The 22,936-nt window shown below is 57.8% G+C and overlaps 1 protein-coding gene across 3 annotated transcripts in view; it reads right to left on the bottom strand.

The window, feature by feature from the left end:
- Positions 1-362: 362 nt before the first annotated feature.
- Positions 363-22,936, bottom strand: part of PGAP2 (post-GPI attachment to proteins 2) — a 75,741-nt gene continuing 53,167 nt past the window's right edge. For all 3 annotated transcript variants that reach the window (XM_075580571.1, XM_075580572.1, XM_075580570.1), the window contains exons 5-6: positions 4,246-4,354; positions 363-2,655 (exon numbers count right to left, since the gene is read on the bottom strand). In XM_075580571.1, the coding sequence (XP_075436686.1) occupies positions 2,525-2,655; positions 4,246-4,354 (240 nt within the window). In that variant the 3' untranslated portion in view covers positions 363-2,524. The remainder of the gene's footprint in view (positions 2,656-4,245; positions 4,355-22,936) is intronic.

The following is a 22,936-nucleotide window of genomic DNA, read 5'->3' as shown; positions in this document are numbered from 1 at the left end:
CCCCATTGCCTTTGTCTTCTTCATTATTACAGTTTACCCAGCGAAGTCTACTCACGGTCAGCTGGCGCCGTCACTTCATCAGCAACGTGTTTCGTTACCGATCCCGTGGCAGGGGTTGCAAACCAAAAACAAGCAGATTAACGAGGGTACAACAACCCCTTTAACATTCAGGGTACAACGAAGACAGTAAACGTATCTTGCATGTCCGTATCTTCCACGGCCCCCACACCCGCTTCATCCTCCTCATCGTCACAGGGAGTGACGCGTTAAACTGCGATAGTGCCGATCGGGGCACTATTGCACGGAAACGCCCATTTAAGTCAGAGTGGTTCAACTGCACACAGGGATTCTGGGTACTGATATGCAGCAAGACGTTTTAATACAAGAGTACTCATCAGTCCAAATAAAAACATGGTTTTTCTTACAAATCACTGGGTTAGTCAGTCACCCAAATCAAATATTTAAGTACAAAATCCAACCTCCTATTAAAAAATATATATATATATATACACACACACAATATATCAAATTGATTCAGGGCTCATTAAAGATGTCCGCCTTCGTGCAGGAGCTCAGTACAGATTGCATGTGGTTTCTGCCATGATTTAGCCTACTGCATAACTTGCACCAGGGGAGGTCGACAGTCCTCAATGGCCACCAACAGGTCAGGTTCTGAGGATATCCCTGCTTCAGCACAGGTGGCTCAGTCATTGAGGCCTGGAGTTGCCTCCCCATGAATAACACCAACCACCCCATTAAACCGTAACCCCTGCAGTGCCAGGTGGGACCCCCACTCATTGGATATCGGTGCACTGCAGACGTCTCCGGCTCTGAAGTGATTAATAGATAATAAATAATACAGATATAAAAATAATCAATATATTAGTCACTCATAAAAATGGTGTTAAAACCCCCACTTCAATCTGCTGTCACCCGAGGGATTTCTCTGTCCCCTTATCCCAGCCTGTGCTCATCGGAGAGCCGATAAGGGGAGGGGGGTTCTGCCTGTGCTCATCGGAGAGCCGATAAGGGGAGGGGGGTTCTGCCTGTGCTCATCGGAGAGCCGATAAGGGGAGGGGGGTTCTGTCTGTGCTCATCGGAGAGCCGATAAGGGGAGGAGGGTTCTGTCTGTGCTCATCGGAGAGCCGATAAGGGGAGGAGGGTTTTGCCTGTGCTCATCGGAGAGCCGATAAGGGGAGAAGGGGGGGTTCTGCCTGTGCTCATCGGAGAGCCGATAAGGGGATGCGGGTTCTGCCTGTGCTCATCGGAGAGCCGATAAGGCCAGGAGGGGGGTTCTGCCTGTGCTCATCGGAGAGCCGATAAGGGGATGGGGGTTCTGCCTGTGCTCATCGGAGAGCCGATAAGGGGAGGGGGGTTCTGCCTGTGCTCATCGGAGAGCCGATAAGGGGAGGGGGGTTCTGCCTGTGCTCATCGGAGAGCCGATAAGGGGAGGGGGGTTCTGCCTGTGCTCATCGGAGAGCCGATAAGGGGATGCGGGTTCTGCCTGTGCTCATCGGAGAGCCGATAAGGGGAGGGGGGTTCTGCCTGTGCTCATCGGAGAGCCGATAAGGGGAGGAGGGGGGTTCTGCCTGTGCTCATCGGAGAGCCGATAAGGGGAGGGGGGTTCTGCCTGTGCTCATCGGAGAGCCGATAAGGGGAGGGTTTTTTTGCCTGTGCTCATCGGAGAGCCAATAAAGGGAGAAAGGAGGTTTTGCCTGTGCATACTCTTTCCGAACGTCTAGAGACGGACAAAATGAAACCCCTCCCAAGTCTCAGCTTTCAAACTTTAAATAGAATTTAAAAATAAGCTGCCAGATTTGGGTAAGAGGCGTCGGTCACCCAGGCGAGACCCCTGGAATAGGTCACTGCCACCCGTACACTGTGGTCCTAGATGAAACTGTGGGCGTTTGGGAATGGAAACTGGTTAAATATCAAACAACACACACACACACACACACACACACACACACACACACACACACACACACACACTTCCCCTTTAACCATTACATTTCAGTATAACAGCATTCAGGATCTCATCGCGTCCTTTCTACTCCCAATGGTAACCCAACCCCTGCCTGGCTCTGTTATATAGCATTATTATAGATTATATTAGCTCCGTGTTAAACTATTGGTGCACTGTAAACAAATGTTAATAAAACAAATACAAAATTAACCCCTTCACTGTATTCACCTATAAACGATGTTTCCAGCAGCCATATTTCTTTGACCCAGTGCCTTTGTGCACGATCTGGAAACCAATTTGATTTCAGTAATCTGCACAAGACATAAATTAACCGTTGGCTATTTGTACAGTACCCTCTGCAGCTCACGACAGGCCGAGGTATTTCCGTTTTTAGGTCTCCGGACACTGCCCGTTTTGACTCACTGAGGTTCTCCACTGAATACGGTCTCAGGAGACCAAGAGAAACATCTCTCGATTGTGTGCTGCTTCATCAGGGGTAGGTCCTCTCCTTGGGAGTCCCAGTGGTGGTGAAGAGGGGTTGGGCGAGCAGTTCTGTGCTCAGATGCGCTTGTCCTCCTCCGGGGAGCAAATGAGAAGCTCTTTGCTGCCAAAGTCCCACCAGGCGGTCATGTGGAAGGCCATGTTGGAAAGGACGACCAGGTACTCCAGGAAAGAAAAGATGGTGTAGACTAGAGGTGAGAGGGAGGAAAGAGAGAGAGAGAGGGAGAGGGAGGGACAACAAAGAGAAAAAGAGAGGGGAAGGGGAGAATGGAGGAATGGGAAATAATAACAGGGAGAGGAGAGTGCCAGAAGAGAGAAGGAAAAACATAGGAAGTGAGATAATAAAGGATAAAAAAAAGGGGGTAAATAAAAAAAAAATTAAAGAGGTAGAAAAATGATAGGAAGTAAAACAGGAGGAGAGAGAGGCAGGAAAATCACATTACAATCCCGGGAGTGAAGTGATACCCAAGAAGATTATCCCTCTATATCCCGGCCCAGCCCGGTGTGCAGAAAGTTCCCCAAACCTGTCCCCAAATTAGCAACCCGCAAAATAGCAAAACTATACTTTGACATAATTGGACTCCGGGGCGAGAGCTCTGGTGCTGACCCGCCACTTTCCCGAGTTACTTCCCAGTGAAGCTGCCGGTGTATCAACCAATAGGAAGCCGCAACCGATGACCTATCGCCTGGCGGATCCGGCGAGGATGGAACCTTAAATCTGGTATATACATCTGCAAGTATTTTTTGCACCCGAGTGTCACCAGGCTATTGGACCTCTCCCACGGGCAGGGCACCAGGGTCGTGGACAGATGTGGACCATTCCCACTTCTGTTCCAATCGTGGTGATCGCTCACAGATGTGGAAAGCAACCATTAATACTTTGTACAAGTAGCAAGTCTCGGCCCTTCTGACTTGCAGGGGACTTCCTGGGACACTCGATGGTTAGACTGGCTGTATAAGTCATGCAGTGCTGGCCCGAGCCCCTGTAATAGAGCAGATATATACAGTGCACCACGCATGCGCATTGTTTAGCGCTTCTCCGCGTTCGGCTGTCAGGCGGAACATTGGATGAGCCGGGGGGGGGGGGGGGGGGGGGCGGGGTGACGTTCTGCAGCCGGACATATTCTGGAACATCCTTCACCAGCGTTTTATCGTTTCACTTATTCTCGCTCGGTTTATATCATTTTTTTACACCGTTAACGACAAGCTCCTTGCAACCATTTAAATGTAACCCGTTCACTGCCACAGGGGCCTGCCACCTACCGCGCCGGGCACTAAAACGGAGGCAGGCCTGGCAGCTAAGTGGTTAAAGCAGCACGCATATCCATCTAATTGGTCAGTCCTTGGTTTTTGTGGTGGTGCCAATTTTAAGACCATAAAGTCCTACATCAGACAAGCCCCCCAACTCTCTCCCTAAGAGCACGCCACCTTAAACCCCGTTACCAGTTGACTTCCTGGCAGCATGCCTGTGGGCAGCCATTTTATGTACCCAACAATGCTGGCACATTAAAGCAGACCTCTGTTGCGGCTTCCTATTGACTCGTATGATGCGGAAGATTAAAACCGCTACTTTTACCGGGCAGTATCTTGGGAACATATTCGTCGTCTCTGGTTCCCATCGTGGCAAAAAACACACCGCGAGTAGGCAGAGCTGCTGCGAGCCAATTCCAGGGTTAACGTGGTTAAAAAGACCCCTTTTGTGGGAATGCAAGCAGGCAGCATCAGAGCTGGTCCTTCCCCGTCCCCTCCCAAGTACGACCTCACTAAATCCGCCGTACCTCCCGGCTCACAGTACATGTTGTGTCGGAAGAAAACCATGACCGATGCCAGGAACGTGACGAGGTTAATCAAGAAGAGTCGCCACTTCCAGTTGTAGGATTTCCGCTCCTATGAGACACAAAGACAGCTCTGTTACACACACACGTCCTGAATACCTTTACAATATAATGGGTATATAGGAAGCAAGAGACAAGAGTATATGGAAGTGAAAGATTTATAGGGCATAGGGACGTGTGTAAGCAGTGGGACACAGGAATTATAGGACATGGGGACGTGTGTAAGCAGTGGGACGCGGGGGTTATAGGACATGGGGACGATGGGACGTGTGTAAGCAGTGGGACGCGGGGGTTATAGGACATGGGGACGATGGGACGTGTGTAAGCAGTGGGACGCGGGGGTTATAGGACATGGGGACGATGGGACGTAAGATGTGGGACGCGGGGGTTATAGGGCATGGGTAAGATGGTGAGTGTGTAAGCAGTGGGACACGGGGGTTATAAGACATGGGGACGATGGGGCGTGTGTAAGTAGTGGGACGCGGGGGTTATAGGACATGGGGACAATGGGACGTGTGTAAGCAGTGGGACGCGGGGGTTATAGGACATGGGGACGATGGGACGTGTGTAAGCAGTGGGACGCGGGGGTTATAGGGCATGGGGACGATGGTGAGTGTGTAAGCAGTGGGACGCGGGGGTTATAGGACATGGGGACAATGGGACGTGTGTAAGCAGTGGGACGCGGGGGTTATAGGACATGGGGACGATGGGACGTGTGTAAGCAGTGGGCGCGGGGGTTATAGGGCATGGGGACGATGGTGAGTGTGTAAGCAGTGGGACGCGGGGGTTATAGGGCATGGGGACGATGGGACGTGTGTAAGCAGTGGGACGCGGGGGTTATAGGGCATGGGGACGATGGGACGTGTGTAAGCAGTGTGACGCGGCGGTTATAAGACATGGGGACGAGGGGGCGTGTGTAAGCAGTGGGACGCGGGGATTATAGGACATGGGGACGATGGGACGTGTGTAAGCAGTGGGACGCGGGGATTATAGGACATGGGGACGATGGGGCGTGTGTAAGCAGTGGGACGCGGGGATTATAGGACATGGGGACGATGGGACGTGTGTAAGCAGTGGGACGCGGGGATTATAGGACATGGGGACGATGGGGCGTGTGTAAGCAGTGGGACGCGGGGATTATAGGACATGGGGACGATGGTGAGTGTGTAAGTAGTGGGACGCGGGGGTTATAGGACATGGGGACGATGGGACGTGTGTAAGTAGTGGGACGCGGGGGTTATAGGACATGGGGACGATGGTGAGTGTGTAAGTAGTGGGACGCGGGGATTATAGGACATGGGGACGATGGGGCGTGTGTAAGCAGTGGGACGCAGGGGTTATAGGACATGGGGACGATGGGACGTGTGTAAGTAGTGGGACGCAGGGGTTATAGGGCATGGGGACGATGGGGCGTGTGTAAGCAGTGGGACGCGGGGGATATAGGACATGGGGACGATGGGACGTGTATAAGCAGTGGGACGCGGGGGTCATAGGGCATGGGGACGATGGGACGTGTGTAAGCAGTGGGACGCGGGGGTTATAGGGCATGGGGACGATGGGACGTGTGTAAGCAGTGGGACGCGGGGGTTATAGGACATGGGGACGATGGGACGTGTGTAAGCAGTGGGACGCGGGGGTTATAGGGCATGGGGACGATGGGACGTGTGTAAGCAGTGGGACGCGGGGGTTATAGGACATAGGGACGATGGGACGTGTGTAAGCAGTGGGACGCGGGGGTTATAGGGCATGGGGACGATGGGACGTGTGTAAGTAGTGGGACGCGGGGGTTATAGGACATGGGGACGATGGGACGTGTGTAAGCAGTGGGACGCGGGGGTTATAGGACATGGGGACGATGGGGCGTGTGTAAGCAGTGGGACGCGGGGGTTATAGGACATGGGGACGATGGGACGTGTGTAAGTAGTGGGACGCGGGGGTTATAGGACATGGGGACGATGGGGCGTGTGTAAGCAGTGGGACGCGGGGGTTATAGGGCATGGGGACGATGGGACGTGTGTAAGCAGTGGGACGCGGGGGTTATAGGGCATGGGGACGATGGGACGTGTGTAAGTAGTGGGACGCGGGGGTTATAGGACATGGGGACGATGGGACGTGTGTAAGCAGTGGGACGCGGGGGTTATAGGGCATGGGGACGATGGGACGTGTGTAAGTAGTGGGACGCGGGGGTTATAGGACATGGGGACGATGGGACGTGTGTAAGCAGTGGGACGCGGGGGTTATAGGGCATGGGGACGATGGGACGTGTGTAAGCAGTGGGACGCGGGGGTTATAGGACATGGGGACGATGGGACGTGTGTAAGCAGTGGGACGCGGGGGTTATAGGGCATGGGGACGATGGGACGTGTGTAAGCAGTGGGACGCGGGGGTTATAGGGCATGGAGACGATGGGACGTGTGTAAGCAGTGTGACGCGGCGGTTATAAGACATGGGGACGATGGGGCGTGTGTAAGCAGTGGGACGCGGGGATTATAGGACATGGGGACGATGGGACGTGTGTAAGCAGTGGGACGCGGGGATTATAGGACATGGGGACGATGGGGCGTGTGTAAGCAGTGGGACGCGGGGATTATAGGACATGGGGACGATGGGACGTGTGTAAGCAGTGGGACGCGGGGATTATAGGACATGGGGACGATGGGGCGTGTGTAAGCAGTGGGACGCGGGGATTATAGGACATGGGGACGATGGTGAGTGTGTAAGTAGTGGGACGCGGGGGTTATAGGACATGGGGACGATGGGACGTGTGTAAGTAGTGGGACGCGGGGGTTATAGGACATGGGGACGATGGTGAGTGTGTAAGTAGTGGGACGCGGGGATTATAGGACATGGGGACGATGGGGCGTGTGTAAGCAGTGGGACGCAGGGGTTATAGGACATGGGGACGATGGGACGTGTGTAAGTAGTGGGACGCAGGGGTTATAGGGCATGGGGACGATGGGGCGTGTGTAAGCAGTGGGACGCGGGGGTCATAGGGCATGGGGACGATGGGACGTGTGTAAGCAGTGGGACGCGGGGGTCATAGGGCATGGGGACGATGGGACGTGTGTAAGCAGTGGGACGCGGGGGTTATAGGGCATGGGGACGATGGGACGTGTGTAAGCAGTGGGACGCGGGGGTTATAGGACATGGGGACGATGGGACGTGTGTAAGCAGTGGGACGCGGGGGTTATAGGGCATGGGGACGATGGGACGTGTGTAAGCAGTGGGACGCGGGGGTTATAGGACATAGGGACGATGGGACGTGTGTAAGCAGTGGGACGCGGGGGTTATAGGGCATGGGGACGATGGGACGTGTGTAAGCAGTGGGACGCGGGGGTTATAGGGCATGGGGACGATGGGACGTGTGTAAGCAGTGGGACGCGGGGGTTATAGGACATAGGGACGATGGGACGTGTGTAAGCAGTGGGACGCGGGGGTTATAGGGCATGGGGACGATGGGACGTGTGTAAGTAGTGGGACGCGGGGGTTATAGGACATGGGGACGATGGGACGTGTGTAAGCAGTGGGACGCGGGGGTTATAGGACATGGGGACGATGGGGCGTGTGTAAGCAGTGGGACGCGGGGGTTATAGGACATGGGGACGATGGGACGTGTGTAAGTAGTGGGACGCGGGGGTTATAGGACATGGGGACGATGGGGCGTGTGTAAGCAGTGGGACGCGGGGGTTATAGGGCATGGGGACGATGGGACGTGTGTAAGCAGTGGGACGCGGGGGTTATAGGGCATGGGGACGATGGGACGTGTGTAAGTAGTGGGACGCGGGGGTTATAGGACATGGGGACGATGGGACGTGTGTAAGCAGTGGGACGCGGGGGTTATAGGGCATGGGGACGATGGGACGTGTGTAAGTAGTGGGACGCGGGGGTTATAGGACATGGGGACGATGGGACGTTTGTAAGCAGTGGGACGCGGGGGTTATAGGGCATGGGGACGATGGGACGTGTGTAAGCAGTGGGACGCGGGGGTTATAGGACATCGGGACGATGGGACGTGTGTAAGCAGTGGGACGCGGGGGTTATAGGGCATGGGGACGATGGGACGTGTGTAAGCAGTGGGACGCGGGGGTTATAGGGCATGGAGACGATGGGACGTGTGTAAGTAGTGGGACGCGGGGGTTATAGGACATGGGGACGATGGGACGTGTGTAAGCAGTGGGACGCGGGGGTTATAGGGCATGGGGACGATGGGACGTGTGTAAGTAGTGGGACGCGGGGGTTATAGGGCATGGGGACGATGGGACGTGTGTAAGCAGTGGGACGCGGGGGTTATAGGACATGGGGACGATGGTGAGTGTGTAAGCAGTGGGACGCGGGGGTTATAGGGCATGGGGACGATGGGACGTGTGTAAGCAGTGGGACGCGGGGGTTATAGGACATGGGGACGATGGGACGTGTGTAAGCAGTGGGACGCGGGGGTTATAGGGCATGGGGACGATGGGACGTGTGTAAGTAGTGGGACGCGGGGGTTATAGGACATGGGGACGATGGGACGTGTGTAAGCAGTGGGACGCGGGGGTTATAGGGCATGGGGACGATGGGACGTGTGTAAGTAGTGGGACGCGGGGGTTATAGGGCATGGGGACGATGGGACGTATGTAAGCAGTGGGACGCGGGGGTTATAGGACATGGGGACGATGGTGAGTGTGTAAGCAGTGGGACGCGGGGGTTATAGGGCATGGGGACGATGGGACGTGTGTAAGCAGTGGGACGCGGGGGTTATAGGACATGGGGACGATGGGACATGTGTAAGCAGTGGGACGCGGGGGTTATAGGACATGGGGACGATGGGACGTGTGTAAGCAGTGGGACGCGGGGGTTATAGGGCATGGGGACGATGGGACGTGTGTAAGCAGTGGGACGCGGGGGTTATAGGGCATGGGGACGATGGTGAGTGTGTAAGCAGTGGGACGCGGGGGTTATAGGACATGGGGACGATGGGACGTGTGTAAGCAGTGGGACGCGGGGGTTATAGGACATGGGGACGATGGGACGTGTGTAAGCAGTGGGACGCGGGGGTTATAGGACATGGGGACGATGGGACGTGTGTAAGCAGTGGGACGCGTGGGTTATAGGACATGGGGACGATGGGACGTGTGTAAGCAGTGGGACGCGGGGGTTATAGGGCATGGGGACGATGGTGAGTGTGTAAGCAGTGGGATGCGGGGGTTATAGGACATGGGGACGATGGGACGTGTGTAAGCAGTGGGATGCGGGGGTTATAGGGCATGGGGACGATGGTGAGTGTGTAAGCAGTGGGACGCGGGGGTTATAGGACATGGGGACGATGGGACGTGTGTAAGCAGTGGGACGCGGGGGTTATAGGGCATGGGGACGATGGTGAGTGTGTAAGCAGTGGGACGCGGGGGTTATAGGACATGGGGACGATGGGACGTGTGTAAGCAGTGGGACGCGGGGGTTATAGGGCATGGGGACGATGGTGAGTGTGTAAGCAGTGGGACGCGGGGGTTATAGGACATGGGGACGATGGGACGTGTGTAAGCAGTGGGACACGGGGGTTATAGGACATGGGGACGATGGGACATGTGTAAGCAGTGGGACGCGGGGGTTATAGGGCATGGGGACGATGGGACGTGTGTAAGCAGTGGGACGCGGGGGTTATAGGACATGGGGACGATGGGACGTGTGTAAGCAGTGGGACGCGGGGGTTATAGGGCATGGGGACGATGGGGCGTGTGTAAGCAGTGGGACGCGGGGGTTATAGGGCATGGGGACGATGGGACGTGTGTAAGCAGTGGGACGCGGGGGTTATAGGGCATGGGGACGATGGGGCGTGTGTAAGCAGTGGGACGCGGGGGTTATAGGACATGGGGACGATGGGACGTGTGTAAGTAGTGGGATGCGGGGGTTATAGGACATGGGGACGATGGGACGTGTGTAAGCAGTGGGACGCGGGGGTTATAGGGCATGGGGACGTGTGTAAGCAGTGGGACGCGGGGGTTATAGGGCATGGGGACGATGGGACGTGTGTAAGCAGTGGGACGCAGGGGTTATAGGACATGGGGACGATGGGACGTGTGTAAGCAGTGGGACGCGGGGGTTATAGGGCATGGGGACGATGGGACGTGTGTAAGCAGTGGGACGCGGGGGTTATAGGGCATGGGGACGATGGGACGTGTGTAAGCAGTGGGACGCGGGGGTTATAGGACATGGGGACGATGGGACGTGTGTAAGCAGTGGGACGCGGGGGTTATAGGGCATGGGGACGATGGGACGTGTGTAAGCAGTGGGACGCAGGGGTTATAGGACATGGGGACGATGGGACGTGTGTAAGCAGTGGGACGCGGGGGTTATAGGACATGGGGACGATGGGACGTGTGTAAGCAGTGGGACGCGGGGGTTATAGGGCATGGGGACGATGGGACGTGTGTAAGCAGTGGGACGCGGGGGTTATAGGACATGGGGACGATGGGACGTGTGTAAGCAGTGGGACGCGGGGGTTATAGGGCATGGGGACGATGGGACGTGTGTAAGCAGTGGGACGCGGGGGTTATAGGACATGGGGACGATGGGACGTGTGTAAGCAGTGGGACGCGGGGGTTATAGGACATGGGGACGATGGGACGTGTGTAAGCAGTGGGACGCGGGGGTTATAGGGCATGGGGACGATGGGACGTGTGTAAGCAGTGGGACGCGGGGGTTATAGGGCATGGGGACGATGGGACGTGTGTAAGCAGTGGGACGCGGGGGTTATAGGACATGGGGACGATGGTGAGTGTGTAAGTAGTGGGACGCGGGGGTTATAGGACATGGGGACGATGGGACGTGTGTAAGCAGTGGGACGCGGGGGTTATAGGACATGGGGACGATGGGACGTGTGTAAGCAGTGGGACGCGGGGGTTATAGGGCATGGGGACGATGGGACGTGTGTAAGCAGTGGGACGCGGGGGTTATAGGGCATGGGGACGATGGGACGTGTGTAAGCAGTGGGACGCGGGGGTTATAGGACATGGGGACGATGGTGAGTGTGTAAGTAGTGGGACGCGGGGGTTATAGGACATGGGGACGATGGGACGTGTGTAAGCAGTGGGACGCGGGGGTTATAGGGCATGGGGACGATGGGACGTGTGTAAGTAGTGGGACGCGGGGGTTATAGGGCATGGGGACGATGGGACGTGTGTAAGCAGTGGGACGCAGGGGTTATAGGACATGGGGACGATGGGACGTGTGTAAGCAGTGGGACGCGGGGTTATAGGGCATGGGGACGATGGGACGTGTGTAAGCAGTGGGACGCGGGGGTTATAGGGCATGGGGACGATGGGATGTGTGTAAGCAGTGGGACGCGGGGGTTATAGGGCATGGGGACGATGGGACGTGTGTAAGCAGTGGGACGCGGGGGTTATAGGACATGGGGACGATGGGACGTGTGTAAGCAGTGGGACGCGGGGGTTATAGGACATGGGGACGATGGGACGTGTGTAAGCAGTAGGACGCGGGGGTTATAGGGCATGGGGACGATGGGACGTGTGTAAGCAGTGGGACGCGGGGGTTATAGGGCATGGGGACGATGGGACGTGTGTAAGCAGTGGGACGCGGGGGTTATAGGACATGGGGACGATGGTGAGTGTGTAAGTAGTGGGACGCGGGGGTTATAGGACATGGGGACGATGGGACGTGTGTAAGCAGTGGGACGCGGGGGTTATAGGGCATGGGGACGATGGGACGTGTGTAAGTAGTGGGACGCGGGGGTTATAGGGCATGGGGACGATGGGACGTGTGTAAGCAGTGGGACGCAGGGGTTATAGGACATGGGGACGATGGGACGTGTGTAAGCAGTGGGACGCGGGGTTATAGGGCATGGGGACGATGGGACGTGTGTAAGCAGTGGGACGCGGGGGTTATAGGGCATGGGGACGATGGGATGTGTGTAAGCAGTGGGACGCGGGGGTTATAGGGCATGGGGACGATGGGACGTGTGTAAGCAGTGGGACGCGGGGGTTATAGGACATGGGGACGATGGGACGTGTGTAAGCAGTGGGACGCGGGGGTTATAGGACATGGGGACGATGGGACGTGTGTAAGCAGTGGGACGCGGGGGTTATAGGACATGGGGACGATGGTGAGTGTGTAAGTAGTGGGACGCGGGGGTTATAGGACATGGGGACGATGGTGAGTGTGTAAGTAGTGGGACGCGGGGGATATAGGACATGGGGACGATGGGACGTGTGTAAGCAGTGGGACGCGGGGGTTATAGGGCATGGGGACGATGGGACGTGTGTAAGCAGTGGGACGCGGGGGTTATAGGGCATGGGGACGATGGGACGTGTGTAAGCAGTGGGACGCGGGGGTTATAGGACATGGGGACGATGGTGAGTGTGTAAGTAGTGGGACGCGGGGGTTATAGGACATGGGGACGATGGGACGTGTGTAAGCAGTGGGACGCGGGGGTTATAGGGCATGGGGACGATGGGACGTGTGTAAGCAGTGGGACGCAGGGGTTATAGGACATGGGGACGATGGGACGTGTGTAAGCAGTGGGACGCGGGGGTTATAGGGCATGGGGACGATGGGACGTGTGTAAGCAGTGGGACGCGGGGGTTATAGGGCATGGGGACGATGGGACGTGTGTAAGCAGTGGGACGCGGGGGTTATAGGACATGGGGACGATGGGACGTGTGTAAGCAGTGGGACGCGGGGGTTATAGGACATGGGGACGATGGGACGTGTGTAAGCAGTGGGACGCGGGGGTTATAGGACATGGGGACGATGGTGAGTGTGTAAGTAGTGGGACGCGGGGGTTATAGGACATGGGGACGATGGTGAGTGTGTAAGTAGTGGGACGCGGGGGTTATAGGACATGGGGACGATGGTGAGTGTGTAAGCAGTGGGACGCGGGGGTTATAGGACATGGGGACGATGGTGAGTGTGTAAGTAGTGGGACGCGGGGTTATAGGACATGGGGACGATGGTGAGTGTGTAAGTAGTGGGACGCGGGGGTTATAGGGCATGGGGACGATGGGGCGTGTGTAAGCAGTGGGACGTTGGGGTTATAGGACATGGGGACGATGGGACGTGTGTAAGCAGTGGGACGCGGGGGTTATAGGGCATGGGGACGATGGGACGTGTGTAAGCAGTGGGACGCGGCGGTTATAGGACATGGGGACGATGGGACGTGTGTAAGCAGTGGGACGCGGGGGTTATAGGGCATGGGGACGATGGGACGTGTGTAAGCAGTGGGACGCGGGGGTTATAGGGCATGGGGACGATGGGACGTGTGTAAGCAGTGGGACGCGGGGGTTATAGGACATGGGGACGATGGGACGTGTGTAAGCAGTGGGACGCGGGGGTTATAGGACATGGGGAAGATGGTGAGTGTGTAAGCAGTGGGACGCGGGGGTTATAGGACATGGGGACGATGGGACGTGTGTAAGCAGTGGGACGCGGGGGTTATAGGACATGGGGACGATGGGACGTGTGTAAGTAGTGGGACGCGGGGGTTATAGGACATGGGGACGATGGGACGTGTGTAAGCAGTGGGACGCGGGGGTTATAGGACATGGGGACGATGGGACGTGTGTAAGCAGTGGGACGCGGGGGTTATAGGACATGGGGACGATGGGACGTGTGTAAGCAGTGGGACGCGGGGATTATAGGACATGGGGACGATGGGACGTGTGTAAGCAGTGGGACGCGGGGGTTATAGGACATGGGGACGATGGGACGTGTGTAAGTAGTGGGACGCGGGGGTTATAGGACATGGGGACGATGGGACGTGTGTAAGCAGTGGGACGCGGGGGTTATAGGACATGGGGACGATGGGGACGTGTGTAAGCAGTGGGACGCGGGGGTTATAGGACATGGGGACGATGGGACGTGTGTAAGCAGTGGGACGCGGGGGTTATAGGACATGGGGACGATGGGACGTGTGTAAGCAGTGGGACGCGGGGGTTATAGGACATGGGGACGATGGGACGTGTGTAAGCAGTGGGATGCGGGGGTTATAGGACATGGGGACGATGGTGAGTGTGTAAGCAGTGGGACGCGGGGGTTATAGGACATGGGGACGATGGGACGTGTGTAAGTAGTGGGACGCGGGGGTTATAGGACATGGGGACGATGGGACGTGTGTAAGCAGTGGGACGCGGGGGTTATAGGACATGGGGACGATGGGACGTGTGTAAGCAGTGGGACGCGGGGGTTATAGGACATGGGGACGATGGGACGTGTGTAAGCAGTGGGACGCGGGGGTTATAGGACATGGGGACGATGGGACGTGTGTAAGCAGTGGGACGCGGGGGTTATAGGACATGGGGACGATGGTGAGTGTGTAAGCAGTGGGACGCGGGGATTATAGGACATGGGGACGATGGGACGTGTGTAAGCAGTGGGACGCAGGGGTTATAGGGCATGGGGAGGATGGGACGTGTGTAAGCAGTGGGACGCGGGGGTTATAGGACATGGGGACGATGGGACGTGTGTAAGCAGTGGGACGCGGGGGTTATAGGACATGGGGAAGATGGTGAGTGTGTAAGCAGTGGGACGCGGGGGTTATAGGACATGGGGACGATGGGACGTGTGTAAGCAGTGGGACGCGGGGGTTATAGGACATGGGGACGATGGGACGTGTGTAAGCAGTGGGACGCGGGGGTTATAGGACATGGGGACGATGGGACGTGTGTAAGCAGTGGGACGCGGGGGTTATAGGGCATGGGGACGATGGTGAGTGTGTAAGCAGTGGGACGCGGGGGTTATAGGACATGGGGACGATGGGACGTGTGTATGCAGTGGGACGTTGGGGTTATAGGACATGGGGACGATGGGACGTGTGTAAGCAGTGGGACGCGGGGGTTATAGGACATGGGGACGATGGTGAGTGTGTAAGCAGTGGGACGCGGGGGTTATAGGACATGGGGACGATGGTGAGTGTGTAAGCAGTGGGACGCGGGGGTTATAGGACATGGGGACGATGGGACGTGTGTAAGTAGTGGGACGCGGGGGTTATAGGACATGGGGACGATGGGACGTGTGTAAGCAGTGGGACGCGGGGGTTATAGGACATGGGGACGATGGGGACGTGTGTAAGCAGTGGGACGCGGGGGTTATAGGACATGGGGACGATGGGACGTGTGTAAGCAGTGGGACGCGGGGGTTATAGGACATGGGGACGATGGGACGTGTGTAAGCAGTGGGACGCGGGGGTTATAGGACATGGGGACGATGGGACGTGTGTAAGCAGTGGGACGCGGGGGTTATAGGACATGGGGACGATGGGACGTGTGTAAGCAGTGGGACGCGGGGGTTATAGGACATGGGGACGATGGGGCGTGTGTAAGCAGTGGGACGCGGGGATTATAGGACATGGCGACGATGGGACGTGTGTAAGCAGTGGGACGCGGGGGTTATAGGGCATGGGGACGATGGGACGTGTGTAAGCAGTGGGACGCGGGGGTTATAGGGCATGGGGACGATGGGACGTGTGTAAGCAGTGGGACGCGGGGGTTATAGGACATGGGGACGATGGGACGTGTGTAAGCAGTGGGACGCGGGGGTTATAGGACATGGGGACGATGGTGAGTGTGTAAGCAGTGGGACGCGGGGGTTATAGGGCATGGGGACGATGGGACGTGTGTAAGCAGTGGGACGCGGGGGTTATAGGACATGGGGACGATGGGACGTGTGTAAGCAGTGGGACGCAGGGGGTTATAGGACATGGGGACGATGGGACGTGTGTAAGCAGTGGGACGCGGGGGTTATAGGACATGGGGACGATGGGACGTGTGTAAGCAGTGGGACGTGGGGGTTATAGGGCATGGGGACGATGGGACGTGTGTAAGCAGTGGGACGCGGGGGTTATAGGACATAGGGACGATGGGACGTGTGAAGGAGTGGGACGCGGGGGTTATAGGGCATGGGGACGATGGGGCGTGTGTAAGCAGTGGGACGCGGGGGTTATAGGACATGGGGACGATGGTCACTTTGCCATGTTCTGGAACGCTTCAGTGAGACGATGACTCTCACATGGGAAGAGGGAGTTACACGAGTACAGCACAGGGCACTAAACAGGCACTCCTGATTTTTCAAGATTTAGCACTTTAATTCAGCGTCTCACAGAGATGTAAAGTCGTTAGCCGGCTCCCGTGGGAGGTGCGAGGAGTATATAATGAGAGACATGAATGAATGATATCAGCGCACAGAAGCAAGGCGATGTGAATAAGGATAACCAGTCCCCAGCTATCCAAATATCTGCGCAGAGAGGGCAGGGGAGCGCAGAGAGGGCAGGGGCGCGCAGAGAGGGCAGGGGAGCGCAGAGAGGGCAGGGGAGCGCAGAGAGGGCAGGGGCGCGCAGAGAGGGCAGGGGAGCGCAGAGAGGGCAGGGGCGCGCAGAGAGGGCAGGGGCGCGCAGAGAAAGCAGGGGAGCGCAGAGAGGGCAGGGGAGCGCAGAGAGGGCAGGGGAGCGCAGAGAGGGCGCGCAGAGAGGGCAGGGGAGCGCAGAGAGGGAGCGAAGAGAGGGCAGGGGAGCGCAGAGAGGGCAGGGGAGCGCAGAGAGGGCAGGGGAGCGCAGAGAGGGCAGGGGCACGCAGAGAGGGCAGGGGCGCGCAGAGAGGGCAGGGGCGTGCAGAGAGGGCAGCGGAGCGCAGAGAGGGCAGGGGCGCGCAGAGAGGGCAGCGGAGCGCAGAGAGGGCAGGGGCGCGCAGAGAGGGCAGCGGAGCGCAGAGAGGGCAGGGGCGCGCAGAGAGGGCAGGGGCGCGCAGAGAGGGCAGGGGCGCGCAGAGAGACGAGGGGCGCGCAGAGAGGGCAGGGGCGCGCAGAGAGAGCAGGGGCGCGCAGAGAGACGAGGTGCGCGCAGAGAGACGAGGGGCGCGCAGAGAGGGCAGGGGCGCGCAGAGAGACGAGGGGCGCGCAGAGAGACGCTCACACAGCTACTGTTTACATTTATCTATGGGGCTGAGACCTGCCAAATGGCTAATCTATAGCTGCAGCTCATCTCTTCTGCTTCACCTGACTTAGCAAGTTCCTAACACAGAGCCCGACCCCGGCAAAACGTCACCCGTTACAGAGACCGGCGCGGGTAACCCTGTGATAGGCGACATGTCACCCGTTACAGAGACGGGCTGGGGTAACCCTGTGATAGGCGACATGTCACCCGTTACAGTGACCGGCGCGGGTAACCCTGTGATAGGCGACATGTCACCCGTTACAGAGACCGGCGCGGGTAACCCTGTGATAGGCGACATGTCACCTGTTACAGTGACCGGCGCGGGTAACCCTGTGATAGGCGACATGTCACCCGTTACAGAGACCGGCGCGGGTAACCCTGTGATAGGCGACATGTCACCCGTTACAGTGACCGGCGCGGGTAACCCTGTGATAGGCGACATGTCACCCGTTACAGTGACGGCGCGGGTAACCCTGTGATAGGCGACATGTCACCGTTACAGAGACCGGCGCGGGTAACCCTGTGATAGGCGACATGTCACCCGTTACAGAGACTGGCTGGGGTAACCCTGTGATAGGCGACATGTCACCCGTTACAGAGACCGGCTGGGGTAACCCTGTGATAGGCGACATGTCACCCGTTACAGAGACCGGCGCGGGTAACCCTGTGATAGGCGACATGTCACCCGTTACAAAGACCGGCGCGGGTAACCCTGTGATAGGCGACATGTCACCCATTACATAGACCGGCGCGGGTAACCCTGTGATAGGCGACATGTCACCCGTTACAGAGACCGGCTGGGGTAACCCTGTGATAGGCGACATGTCACCCGTTACAGAGACCGGCTGGGGTAACCCTGTGATAGGCGACATGTCACCCGTTACAGAGACCGGCGCGGGTAACCTTGTGATAGGCGACATGTCACCCGTTACAGTGACCGGCGCAGGTAACCCTGTGATAGGCGACAAGTCACCCGTTACAGTGACCGGCGCGGGTAACCCTGTGATAGGCGACATGTCACCCGTTACAGTGACCGGCGCGGGTAACCTTGTGATAGGCGACATGTCAACCGTTACAGTGACCGGCGCGGGTAACCCTGTGATAGGCGACATGTCACCCGTTACAGTGACCGGCTGGGGTAACCCTGTGATAGGCGACATGTCACCCGTTACAGAGACCGGCTGGGGTAACCCTGTGATAGGCGACACGCCACCCGTTACAGAGACCGGCGCGGGTAACCCTGTGGTAGGCGACATGTCACCCGTTACAGAGACCGGCGCGGGTAACCCTGTGATAGGCGACACGTCACCCGTTACAGAGACCGGCTGGGGTAACCCTGTGGTAGGCGACATGTCACCCGTTACAGAGACCGGCGCGGGTAACCTTGTGATAGGCGACACGTCACCCGTTACAGAGACCGGCGCGGGTAACCCTGTGATAGGCGACATGTCACCCGTTACAGTGACCGGCTGGGGTAACCCTGTGATAGGCGACATGTCACCCGTTACAGAGACCGGCGCGGGTAACCCTGTGATAGGCGACATGTCACCCATTACAGAGACCGGCTGGGGTAACCCTGTGATAGGCAACATGTCACCCGTTACAGAGACCGGCTGGGGTAACCCTGTGATAGGCGACACGTCACCCGTTACAGAGACCGGCGCGGGAAACCCTGTGGTAGGCGACACGTCACCCGTTACAGAGACCGGCGCGGGAAACCCTGTGATAGGCGACACGTCACCCGTTACAGTGACGGCGCGGGTAACCCTGTGATAGGCGACACGTCACCCGTTACAGAGACCGGCGCGGGAAACCCTGTGGTAGGCGACATGTCACCCGTTACAGAGACCGGAGCGGGTAACCCTGTGATAGGCGACACGTCACCCGTTACAGAGACCGGCTGGGGTAACCCTGTGGTAGGCGACATGTCACCCGTTACAGAGACCGGCGCGGGTAACCTTGTGATAGGCGACACGTCACCCGTTACAGAGACCGGCGCGGGTAACCCTGTGATAGGCGACATGTCACCCGTTACAGTGACCGGCTGGGGTAACCCTGTGATAGGCGACATGTCACCCGTTACAGAGACCGGCGCGGGTAACCCTGTGATAGGCGACATGTCACCCATTACAGAGACCGGCTGGGGTAACCCTGTGATAGGCGACATGTCACCCGTTACAGAGACCGGCGCGGGTAACCCTGTGGTAGGCGACATGTCACCCATTACAGAGACCGGCTGGGGTAACCCTGTGATAGGCGACACGTCACCCGTTACAGAGACCGGCTGGGGTAACCCTGTGGTAGGCGACATGTCACCCGTTACAGAGACCGGCGCGGGTAACCTTGTGATAGGCGACACGTCACCCGTTACAGAGACCGGCGCGGGTAACCCTGTGATAGGCGACATGTCACCCGTTACAGTGACCGGCTGGGGTAACCCTGTGATAGGCGACATGTCACCCGTTACAGAGACCGGCGCGGGTAACCCTGTGATAGGCGACATGTCACCCATTACAGAGACCGGCTGGGGTAACCCTGTGATAGGCGACATGTCACCCGTTACAGAGACCGGCTGGGGTAACCCTGTGATAGGCGACACGTCACCCGTTACAGAGACCGGCGCGGGAAACCCTGTGGTAGGCGACATGTCACCCGTTACAGAGACCGGAGCGGGTAACCCTGTGATAGGCGACACGTCACCCGTTACAGAGACCGGCTGGGGTAACCCTGTGGTAGGCGACATGTCACCCGTTACAGAGACCGGCGCGGGTAACCTTGTGATAGGCGACACGTCACCCGTTACAGAGACCGGCGCGGGTAACCCTGTGATAGGCGACATGTCACCCGTTACAGTGACCGGCTGGGGTAACCCTGTGATAGGCGACATGTCACCCGTTACAGAGACCGGCGCGGGTAACCCTGTGATAGGCGACATGTCACCCGTTACAGAGACCGGCGCGGGTAACCCTGTGATAGGCGACATGTCACCCGTTACAGTGACCGGCGCGGGTAACCCTGTGATAGGCGACATGTCACCCGTTACAGTGACCGGCTCGGATGACCCTGTGATAGGCGACATGTCACCCGTTACAGAGACCGGCGCGGGTAACCCTGTGATAGGCGACATGTCACCCGTTACAGTGACCGGCTCGGATGACCCTGTGATAGGCGACATGTCACCCGTTACAGAGACCGGCGCGGGTAACCCTGTGATAGGCGACATGTCACCCGTTACAGTGACCGGCGCGGGTAACCCTGTGATAGGCGACATGTCACCCGTTACAGAGACCGGCTGGGGTAACCCTGTGATAGGCGACACGTCACCCGTTACAGAGACCGGCGCGGGTAACCCTGTGGTAGGCGACACGTCACCCGTTACAGAGACCGGCTGGGGTAACCCTGTGGTAGGCGACATGTCACCCGTTACAGAGACCGGCGCGGGTAACCTTGTGATAGGCGACACGTCACCCGTTACAGAGACCGGCTGGGGTAACCCTGTGGTAGGCGACATGTCACCCGTTACAGAGACCGGCGCGGGTAACCTTGTGATAGGCGACACGTCACCCGTTACAGAGACCGGCGCGGGTAACCCTGTGATAGGCGACATGTCACCCGTTACAGTGACCGGCTGGGGTAACCCTGTGGTAGGCGACATGTCACCCGTTACAGAGACCGGCGCGGGTAACCTTGTGATAGGCGACACGTCACCCGTTACAGTGACCGGCGCGGGTAACCCTGTGATAGGCGACACGTCACCCGTTACAGAGACCGGCGCGGGTAACCCTGTGATAGGCGACATGTCACCCGTTACAGAGACCGGCGCGGGTAACCCTGTGATAGGCGACATGTCACCCGTTACAGAGACCGGCGCGGGTAACCCTATGACGGGTGGCAGCGTCAGGTTGGTTTTCACGGGGTGACAGATGGGCCTGGCTCTCACCCCATTGCATGTCTTGTGTATGTTGCCTCATGGCGTCCCCCCCTCCCCCCCGCCCCCGGCCTCTTCCGGTTCCCTGCTGGATGTGGCTTCTTGTGACAGTTATTATTCAGCAATCCTGGCGGCTGCCGCTGCGATGCGGTAACCCTTTCACTGCTGCTCCCTCCCCTTCTAGCGCCGGCACTGTACTGCAACGTGTGTGTTACAGGCAGCTTTGGCAAGGATGGGGTTAACGTGGCACTCCTATGTACTCTTTGACGGCACTTCTTCTTTAACATGCTACATGTGTTCAGTACATGTATGCATGTGTTCCGTGTGACCTTTGGGCGGAGTAGGGGTTTATGCGTGTTTATATATGTTCAGCTACCAGTAGCGCTGCTATCCCGATGCTTGCCTGTTACAGCGGTGCGCAAACTGGGGGGCGCGAGATTAACTGCGGGGGCGCAGGGGTTACAGCAAACTGGGGGGCGCGAGATTAACTGCGGGGGCGCAGGGGTTACAGCAAACTGGGGGGCGCGAGATTAACTGCGGGGGCGCAGGGGTTACAGCAAACTGGGGGGCGCGAGATTAACTGCGGGGGCGCAGGGGTTACAGACGTGGTCACAATGGGATACTTTGTACCAATGACCGGCCGGACGTGGTCACAATGGGATACTTTGCACCAATGACCGGCCGGACGTGGTCACAATGGGATACTTTGTACCAATGACCGGCCGGACGTGGTCACAGTGGGATACTTTGTACCAATGACCGGCCGGACGTGGTCACAATGGGATACTTTGTACCAATGACTGGCCGGACGTGGTCACAGTGGGATACTTTGCACCAATGACCGGCCGGACGTGGTCACAGTGGGATACTTTGCACCAATGACCGGCCGGACGTGGTCACAGTGGGATACTTTGTACCAATGACCGGCCGGACGTGGTCACAGTGGGATACTTTGTACCAATGACCGGCCGGACGTAGTCACAATGGGATACTTTGCACCAATGACCGGCCGGACGTGGTCACAGTGGGATACTTTGTACCAATGACCGGCCGGACGTGGTCACAGTGGGATACTTTGTACCAATGACCGGCCGGACGTGGTCACAATGGGATACTTTGTACCAATGACCGGCCGGACGTGGTCACAGTGGGATACTTTGTACCAATGACCGGCCGGACGTGGTCACAGTGGGATACTTTGTACCAATGACCGGCCGGACGTGGTCACAGTGGGATACTTTGTACCAATGACCGGCCGGACGTGGTCACAATGGGATACTTTGTACCAATGACCGGCCGGACGTGGTCACAGTGGGATACTTTGTACCAATGACCGGCCGGACGTGGTCACAGTGGGGTACTTTGTACCAATGACCGGCCGGACGTGGTCACAATGGGATACTTTGTACCAATGACCGGCCGGACGTGGTCACAATGGGATACTTTGTACCAATGACCGGCCGGACGTGGTCACAATGGGATACTTTGTACCAATGACCGGCCGGACGTGGTCACAGTGGGATACTTTGTACCAATGACCGGCCGGACGTGGTCACAGTGGGATACTTTGTACCAATGACCGGCCGGACGTGGTCACAGTGGGGTACTTTGTACCAATGACCGGCCGGACGTGGTCACAATGGGATACTTTGTTCCAATGACCGGCCGGACGTGGTCACAATGGGATACTTTGTACCAATGACCGGCCGGACGTGGTCACAGTGGGATACTTTGTACCAATGACCGGCCGGACGTGGTCACAATGGGATACTTTGCACCAATGACCGGCC

This window comes from Ascaphus truei (assembly GCF_040206685.1).
Source record: "Ascaphus truei isolate aAscTru1 chromosome 3 unlocalized genomic scaffold, aAscTru1.hap1 SUPER_3_unloc_2, whole genome shotgun sequence".
NCBI lineage: Eukaryota > Metazoa > Chordata > Amphibia > Anura > Ascaphidae > Ascaphus > Ascaphus truei.
Note: the sequence above shows the minus strand (reverse complement) of the source record. Positions and strands in the feature narration are given on the sequence as shown.